This window comes from Phycomyces blakesleeanus (assembly GCF_001638985.1).
Source record: "Phycomyces blakesleeanus NRRL 1555(-) unplaced genomic scaffold PHYBLscaffold_38, whole genome shotgun sequence".
Classification (NCBI taxonomy): Eukaryota; Fungi; Mucoromycota; class Mucoromycetes; order Mucorales; family Phycomycetaceae; genus Phycomyces; species Phycomyces blakesleeanus.
In genome coordinates, this window is record NW_017265168.1 from 337178 (window position 1) to 346218 (window position 9041).

Here is a 9041-nt window from a genome sequence, read left to right on the forward strand (position 1 = left end):
ATGAATAAAACAGATAACAATTCCATCTCTTTGCTACATGCCATGTACAATGAGATACTATCTTTGAAGGCAGGCCAAGAAAAGGCCAAACTTGAAATGAAGGCACAGATCGAAGAGTTGAAGCTCGAAATGAAGACAAGCATCGAAGATTTGAATTTGGAGATTACTGCTCTCCAGAGCCAACTGGAGAATAGAAACATTTCCAACCAACACACTTCGCCTTCTGTCTCTGCCATTGTAAGACAAAAAATAAAACGAGTTGAATATATATTAATATGTCATTGAATAGTCTAGTGCTAATACCATCCGCAAACCGGTGAGCATATTCCGTGAAATAACTTTAAAGCATATCTTCAAGATGATAAGTGAAGACCTTGGCATTGAAGTAACAAGTAACGAAAAGGCCACACTCAATATGTGTACAAAGCTTATATGTGATGATATGGCTGCCCATCCTTCAGTGATCGCTCTTGGTCCTAATCCTAGCTGGGGGTCTATACCAGTAGCACTTAAGAAAGAAATGTGTGCCAGGCACGCAAATATAATGAAGGATTCTGGTATAGACTTCACTAGATGTCTCAGAAACTGGGCATTAACTGCAAGAGTTGCACATCTCTGGAGGGACCGCCATAAAAGATTACAGTCTTGTAAGTAATCTGGTGTAGTGGAATTGAATAGGATATTTTACTATGAAAACCTAGAATATTAAATAGTAAATAGCCAATAAAATGTATCTTTAGATTTTTTTATGCTTTAACAGCCAATAAAATAAACAATATTATTTATTTTTCTGTCATAATAACCAGTAAAATGAGCAATATGATTTTTTTTCTGTCATAACAACCAATAAAAATGATTAATAAAAATGATTTTCTATTGTAATAACCAATAAAAATTTGTATTTATTAAAATGATCAAACACTTACATGTATATTATCCAATAAAAAACTGTTTTCATAAAAGTAACATTAAAAAAAAATTACTAGTGTCCAATAGAATTCCTTTCTAAGCTAAAATATTAAAGTAATAAATGACATTTAAGAGAGTACCCAATAAAAGTAATCGATTATATAATATACTTTATACAATAAAGAATGAAACGCTGTCCAATAGAAGAGCCAACAAAGGAGAATCAGAAAGCGGAGATCTGTAATATGTATTTAAACTCCAGGGGGGCAAAGTGGATATTTGGCAAAAAACCGCCACAAAGCCGCCTTGTCAAACCGCCATAAAGCAGCCATAAAACCCCACTTTTTTTTCCCGTAGTGTATATATAAATATCTATTACCAAAATAACCGCAGTCGTTTCAGCATCACTAAGAGAGGGTGGAAGGGCAGAATATGTCATCAAAGATGATCCTACACTAGCTATGCAGACCTGGTCATTGGCATAGGCTTTGGCAAATTCAACATAAGCCATATTTGTCTTTCCAGACATGCCAACCAATACTCCAAGCTTGTTTTTGAAAGTAGTCATGTTGGTGTTGATAATAGCAATGTCACTCTTAACACCTTCAATGTTTGTGTTGACTTTGTTAAACATGTCAACGATATCCATATATCTCTAGTCTTGGTTAGTAATCAGTGGGAGACTTGGGGCAATTTCACAAGGCAAAACATAGCCAGCCAAAACACGACTGGTGGAAGTAGATGCACTTGTACTTGCATTTGCTTTCCCTTTTTCTTTGCGGTCTGACTTTTTACTATTATTCAAAGGCATTTTCTTTATTGTACTTTGATTATATTTTAAATATTAATAAATTATAAAAATAAATATGTAGTTTGAATTATATTTATTTCTGCTTAGCTAAAGATATACATACAGAATAAGGGGATGTAGAGTAGACTTATAAGATTGTCAAAAAAAAGGGGGTTTATAATTTATTGAATACAAATGTTCTTGTTATATCTGGGTTTAATTTGGAGAAGAGACGAAGAAATAAAGTGAGACTTTGTATAGTGGTTTTATTGAGAAAGAAAAAGAGAGAGTTGGTATTGGTTAAGATAGTGTTCTTACTATAACAGTTATGCTTTTTTTATAAGGCTTCTTTACTCTCAGGTCCATATTTATCATTGGCTCCTAAGATTAATGCTGTGTTTTTGATAGGACTTATTTTATAAAAATCTATATGACTGTCAAATAAAACAGCCCTTTATAATCTTGAGCAACTTCTTTAATATATAACACAAGAATGAGTAGTATTATTTATTTTGAGTCAGACTTATTTTACTTTCACTTTTTTTTAAAGTTTGTTATAATTTAAACTATTTGTTTTTTTTAAAAAAATCTTAGGTTTCTTCCTTTTCTTTTATTTTTTCATATTTTCTTTTTTTCCTGTTTCTCTTCCACTTTATTTACATTTCTCCGATTGATATATTTGAGTCCACATCCTGGTAAGCAATTTGTTATTTATTATTCTTTTGTTATATTTACTCTTAATTTTTTTTCTTTATTATTATTGTAGTTGCTAATACTATTACAAGTCTCACTGCAAAAACCATTGGGAATTATTATAATAATAGGTTTTGATTATCGGGATATTTTGTCACATAAAAATGAATTACTCGTAAATATTAAGGAAATTATAGTTGACAAGTTATTGAATAAAGTGTCAAAAATAATTGAATATTATCTTATTCCAAAAATAAAAACCGGGAGTTTAGGTATAATGTCTGTGTATCAACTGTTCTTGGGAATCAATTATATAGACTATTCCAAATGCAGAACAATGTATTATCTACCGCTGATTACACCTGTAATTTGATGCAGGCCTTGTCTTTGTAATAACAGGCGTAATAACAGGGCACTTCTTTAATGTTTATTGGCTAAAGGAATCGAAGAAAAATTCTCACAGGTGCAAATGCTAAGCACGAGTCTCTCAATTGGATATTGTTCTGTTTTGAAAAATGATTTTTTTATTTGTTTTTATTTTGGATAAAAAAAGCCTTTTTGTTGGCAATAATAAGGATTCTATATAGTATTACTATTTAATACACTAATCTATTATATTGTACTTCTTGTAAATTTTGTTTCAGAATTTTTTGAATTAATAAACTCGGATAGTGAGTATATATGCTTACTGAAGCTATTTGATTAAAGGGAGTAGAAAGATACTTACATACTGTTAGAATAATTTGTTAATAATGGAATAAAACACAGATTTATATTATCAAAAGCTACAAGCCAATGCGTCATTCAAGTATATATTACAAAGAAAGGAATATAAAACATATACATACATATTTACTAAAGGAACATGTCTTGTCCTTGAGTACCGGTCATATAAGAATGTGAAGAACCATTTCAACTATAAAAAAGGAGAGTGAGAATGCTGATATAAAAAAACAAAACAAAATAAAAACAACACAATAATAAAATGAATAACATGTACCCTTATATTCTTTAAATGATTTGTTTTTACTGACTATATGTAAATCAAGGGTGAGCTATATTTAAAGTAGATGTTAGATATTGTTTTTAATACTGGGAAGAAGATGTTGATATAGATATATACGTACATGCCACCAATATGTTTTTGTGTTTCTTTTGTCTACACTGGTTATATCAGAGAAATATATGTAATGGCTATTTAAAGTAATTTATAGTTAGTAAAATAATGATATATTTAATGGTAAAGTACCTCTTGTATAATGAAAGACACCTGTATCATATGTATATATTAAGGGTGCCTAAAGTGAAACATAGTAGGATTAAAAGAGTATTATTTTTATTAATATTATTAAAGAGTAGAGAAAAACAGAAAAAGGCGGGAAAATAAAAAACAGTGTTTGAAAAAGCCGTAGACCCTGAAAAAGTTATTAGACTGTTTCTCTTACTTTGAAAAAAAAATTGTCTACTAATTATAGCTTTATATGTTTTATAAAACAATTGTTACTTACTATATACCTAAAGAAGTTGTTTTCTAGCTCAATTTTTTTCAAAATAATATATTTCGATCTCCTTGATCATTTAAATAAAGAAGTATTTACACACTCATACACTTGCTCAACTTGCTCGCTTAATTATTAGCATAATTGTTTAATCACTCAATTACTCTACAATTCTTTACGTGTAAAGTACTCTCTTAAAAATTTATTAAAATAGAAATATCAAGCAATATATATCAGAAACTTATTATTTTATTATATAAAAATGCAGATAATGGCTCCAAGAACTAACATCAACCAGAACGCACATACCAATAGATCAACATCTAGGCCATTGATCAACGCAGTCAACACTGGGCGTATAGAATCGTCAAATCCAATGATTGCTCCTAGACCAGAAAATATGTCAATTCCAGTGTCAGAGTTTAATGATGTAGTCAGTCTTCTCGCTACACTCAATGACAAAATGACAGCTGTTAGTTCCGATGTTAGTGAATTGAAAGGTAATTAAACACAAACTATATTATTTTCCAATAGACTGACTATTTGAACAGTACAATGCCAGGTGGGTGCTCAATCGACTGGCATGCAAGCCGTTCTGGATTCTGATATGGATCCTCAGAACATCATAAGCAGCTCAAGACACCCAAAGATCTCAGTGAGCTCAAATACTAAAATTATAAAAACAATCTCCCTTTAAATCGAACATCAATATACCTTTAATAGAGTATTATTTGGGGGCGGTTAAGAGATATTAATCTTAAGACAGATGATTTGGAGTTGATCAAAGAGAATGATGATAAACCAACTTGGGATGTCAATGTTGGTTTGTCTGACAAGTTTAACAAGAATCTTGCAAGTGATTTGATGCTTTACATTTGTTGTCAACCTGTAGCAGCCATGGTATCACCAAAAGAGCTATGTGGTATAATTGTAAACAGCTATTACAATCGCTTGACTGCTAGTAAGCTTACTGAAGAAGACAGACAGACAAACACTACCTCAAACAGAAGAGGAAATAGAAAGACTGCTGTAAGCATTTCTATTTATAATAATTCAATTTTGACAAGTATACTTAAAATATTATATATCTCATAGCTTAATAAAAGGAGAAAAAAAATGTACACAAAGCATAAGGATGCCATTACTGAAAAGTTTAATTGGGATTATAATGGCGTTTTTTACAGAGATGCAATGTCTGGTGATGAGACAGAAACCGATACTTCTGTTGTTGCATCTCGTCCTGGTTGGCGTAGTGATGAGGTAATGTTTTATATAAAACGGTTTTTTTGTTGTTTGATTCCTGATGTATATATACATTTATAGTTGAATACCGTGTTTGACTTTCTTGATGAGCTCGCCAGAGATGACTTGGGAAAAAGAGCAACGCAGTTGAAGTTGCGGAGTCATGTGTTAGTACACGAGACAATTCCTCGTGGCTTGGTCACAAAAATGCCTACGTGGTCAAAACGCATATAATAAAATTTCTGTCTTTTTAGTTGCACTCTTTATCACATCTCTTTTTATGTCTATGAACTATGTTTTATATTATTATTATTATTTTAAAAAAAAGATAGAGTATTTTATTAAGCGTACAGCTTTCTTGGCAGAGGAATAACAACAACTTTTGCTGCACCACTACCAGACACATGACTTCCAATTGCAATTGGCGACAAGATGCGGTGGACAGGCAGAATGTTGTCGTAGTCATACTTCAGAAATTCTGGCTCATACAACTCAATGCCCTGCTTGATTCTAGATTGATGGCAAGGAATTTTGTACCACTCAACGAAGGCAAATACGTGTTGGGGGTTGTGACAAGGGAAAAGGTTGGTGTGCGTGAGGTTTGGTGTAAAATCGTGCAAGAACAAGTACTTAATACGACCAGCATATCTTTCCTCAGAGTCTCCACTTTTTTCAATAAATTTCGCTTGTATATGCGATCCTCTCACGACCAAACCTTCTCCACCTGTGTAAACTTGTCCAAGAAGATTGATGGACGAAATCTTCTGGATTCGGTCATTCACAAACCAACAATTCCTGATTGTTGTCTTGGCACTGCAAAGAGAATCATCGTCATACTCAATTTTATAGAAATCGAGCCGACAATCATACTCGGATTTTCTCATTGTTGTTGGTGGCTTCAAACACAATGGTAGAGCAGAAAGAGGTAGAGATTCGTTGCCAAATGTTTGCTTTGAAGGCTTTTCAGTGGATTGTAGGAACGTTGGCAAGTGAAAGAATGACGGTATCAAAGGATGTGGCGAAAGTGCAGGATTATAGATTTTACAACCAGACAGCTTGAGAAAGAGAGAGAGGAGTAAAGGGCTGGTAACATTTCTGAGATGCGCTTGACAAAAGTCACCATTGTAAGAACTCTCAAGAAACCTTTTCATGTAGGTATTCTCGAACCCACTCTTCTGGTTTGTCTCAAACCCTTTCAATACACCATTATAGCATTCAAAGCTAAATAGCCAAAATCCGTAAATTGGCCCAAAGTCCTCAATCGTTTCTTTTAGATGGAGATGGAGATGCATGTTTTGCGTGAATACATCTGGTTTATAAAAGTCTTCACAACCAACACAGAACTCCTCCAAACTTTCGTGAGCTTTTTTGATCCCATTTTTGGTGATACTTGGCTTCGTCAATTCTCTGCATGCATCGACAAAATGGATCCAATTGCCAAGCAGATCATCTCGCAGGCGTGTCTTAAGCAGAACAGGAGAGTATATCAGGCACCATGATTTCCACTCATCTGCTTTCATAAACGGAAATTTCTTTCCAATCTTTATCTTCAGAGTCGTATACCCTACAGGGAGTACCATTCTATTAGCCTCTTCCTGCATCTCTACCAAATCTTTGTCATCAAGCAAATTGGTTGCAATCCAAATATCCATCATTCGTTTTGCAGTCCCGAGAAAAAGGTTGTGCATGGGATCGATAATGGTTGCACGCACTGGCTCAAAGTATACAAGTCGATGAAGCTCAGACCAACGAACACCATTCTCAATCTCCAATCGCTTTCTCTATGTCAATGTCTTTGCATTCTTCCACAGGTTTGCATGTCTGCGATTTTCTTCTTTTGTGCGGTCTACCCATTCCGAAAACTTAAGCCCAAAATAGTTTACAGCATTGGTACCATCAATACGAGCAAACTGACGATTGCATTTGTAGCATGCACATGTGCTGTTGTGAGATGTAAACCCACACGTCTTCCTTGCAGCAGGGATGTCGCATGCAACCATCAACAGAGCGGCATGCACCAGAGCACCTGAGCAGTTATATGTATCAGTTGTGATACCTTTATACAATAGCATAAGTTCATCAACAAGAGGACGCAAATAGTTATTGATCTCGTCGGTGCTTGCTTCTTTAGGTCCAGGCATCAATCCAACAAGAATGACATTTTCTGCCTTGTTCCACTCTTCTCTCGGCAGATTGTTAATTGTCAGGTATATCGCACCACAAGAATATGTTACTCCATCAAATGGTTGAAACCAATCAATGTTCAGTGTCAATAGTAATGATCGTTCCTTCAAAACAAACTGGACACCATCCTCATCCACTAATTCGTTCCACATCTTTCCATCATATACATCGAATAAAGTACCGTCAACTTTTGGTTCACGATTCCATCTGTTGATCATACTCTCAAAAGAAGGACGTGTAAACATTTTTTTCAAGGTAGTTGTCAACAAGTTATAAACAAATGTGCACTTTGGAATCATGGTGTTCTTCATACTAGACTTGTAGAGATCATTCTTACAATGCGTCTTACTACCAACTCTTTTGAAATTGCAGGATGTATGTGTGTTGTTGCTGTAATTGTACAATGTGTGACAATTACTGCATGCTACATATTTTGATATGCCGTTTGTCAAGTCATTGTATCCTGTTATTTTCCTCAAACCCGGAATGCTTGTGGGAAGTCAGAAATCCTCTCCATAATGTTCGAGGATTGTATTTATGAATGTAATCAAAATTATTGCGCCTTCATCCACAATGAAGCTAGAAATAAATATCACAGTGAAAACCGCAATTACTCGATGCCAAATATTCTCTGAAAGGTTTTCTGTAGACTCTGTAAGTTATCATAAAATAATATTAATTTTTTGTTTCTTTAATTCAAATCTTTTTTCTTCAATCATAGTTTATTTTTAATATTTACCCTGTTCTTGCTCTCTGTTCTGTTCTTCTTGCTCAAATTCATCTGACGACTCATATTCAGACTCATACTCTGAGGTATGCTCCTCTGTTTCAAAAAGAGATTCTTCCACCAAAAGAGGTAAGTTGGTATTGACATACTGCTCTGGTGAGGGTGCACCAACAGAGTAATTATCATCTATTGGTACCAAGTTTAAATAGAGTGCGCATTGGGTATAAAAAATAAAATACTATTACATTCAATATGTTCTTCAATTTGATCTACGTCTATATCAGCTTCACCAGTGTTTACTTTGGCTGTCAAAACTATTTGTTCTAATGGATTAGAATACATCATATAAATAAATGAAAAATTGATAACTTAATTTACCATTAATGGTTTTATCCATATTCCTGTCATTATCATTCTGGGCATGACGCTTGGCAGTTCTTTTATCTGTCATGGTGTATCTGAGATGATTGCGATTGCATCTTGTGCATTTGCAACGAACTTCATCGGGATTGGCAATGGCAAACATTTTTTCACTTAATTTTTTTAATAATAAAGGAAGTGTGTAACAGCCGTTGCTTATTATAATTGTCTTTATTATTTTGAAAAAATTCTCTCAGGGACTCTGATATATATTAGGCCAATGATATGTCTTTAAATATATTCTCGCTGCTAAACACAGGAAATGACCTGGGTTGTAATTTTTTGGCTACTGTTATCGATAATTCCAGGTAAGTGGAATTCAATTATTTTAAGGTGTTTTTGCAGTGTCTATGCCGTGTTGCTTAACAGACAAGAATAAAAAGATAAAACATGGTTATTATATATGTGTCTATTTATTAATAATTTTCTCTTTCTCTCATCAGCTCATTAACTCATCAGTTCATTATAAGGACATACCAACATTAGAAATTTATCTGATAAATCTGAATAATATATTTCTTTATTTTATTCTTATATCTAATTTTGTTTATTTTCGATCTCTGTTAGTACTGCTAGC

General features: G+C 33.5%; 6 protein-coding genes across 6 annotated transcripts in view; 3 read left to right on the forward strand and 3 right to left on the reverse strand.

The window, feature by feature from the left end:
• On the forward strand, positions 1-757 carry PHYBLDRAFT_175504 (hypothetical protein; the record flags this gene model as incomplete). Its single annotated transcript, XM_018437506.1, has 3 exons — positions 1-237; positions 290-647; positions 741-757. The coding sequence occupies 3 exons, from the start codon at positions 1-3 to the stop codon at positions 755-757; spliced, it is 612 nt and encodes a 203-aa protein (XP_018284252.1).
• A 403-nt stretch (positions 758-1160) lies between these two features.
• Positions 1161-1720, reverse strand: PHYBLDRAFT_152786 (hypothetical protein; the record flags this gene model as incomplete). Its single annotated transcript, XM_018432994.1, has 3 exons — positions 1161-1214; positions 1289-1530; positions 1594-1720. The coding sequence occupies 3 exons, from the start codon at positions 1718-1720 to the stop codon at positions 1161-1163; spliced, it is 423 nt and encodes a 140-aa protein (XP_018284253.1).
• A 1897-nt stretch (positions 1721-3617) lies between these two features.
• Positions 3618-5367, forward strand: PHYBLDRAFT_175506 (hypothetical protein; the record flags this gene model as incomplete). The annotated part of the gene is made up of 6 exons (XM_018437507.1): positions 3618-3632; positions 4160-4391; positions 4443-4546; positions 4615-4920; positions 4987-5151; positions 5215-5367. The coding sequence occupies 6 exons, from the start codon at positions 3618-3620 to the stop codon at positions 5365-5367; spliced, it is 975 nt and encodes a 324-aa protein (XP_018284254.1).
• Positions 5368-5474: 107 nt separating this feature from the next.
• PHYBLDRAFT_175507 (hypothetical protein) lies at positions 5475-6821 on the reverse strand (the record flags this gene model as incomplete). The annotated part of the gene is made up of 1 exon (XM_018437508.1): positions 5475-6821. One exon carries the CDS (start codon positions 6819-6821, stop codon positions 5475-5477), a length of 1347 nt encoding a protein of 448 aa, XP_018284255.1.
• A 996-nt stretch (positions 6822-7817) lies between these two features.
• Positions 7818-8570, reverse strand: PHYBLDRAFT_152789 (hypothetical protein; the record flags this gene model as incomplete). Its single annotated transcript, XM_018432995.1, has 4 exons — positions 7818-7969; positions 8057-8230; positions 8290-8367; positions 8423-8570. The coding sequence occupies 4 exons, from the start codon at positions 8568-8570 to the stop codon at positions 7818-7820; spliced, it is 552 nt and encodes a 183-aa protein (XP_018284256.1).
• Positions 8571-8689: 119 nt separating this feature from the next.
• PHYBLDRAFT_175509 (hypothetical protein) overlaps positions 8690-9041 on the forward strand; it is a gene marked incomplete at both ends in the record, with an annotated part of 1232 nt that continues 880 nt past the window's right edge. The window contains one exon of the mRNA XM_018437509.1: positions 8690-8772. Within this exon, the coding sequence (XP_018284257.1) occupies positions 8690-8772 (83 nt within the window). The remainder of the gene's footprint in view (positions 8773-9041) is intronic.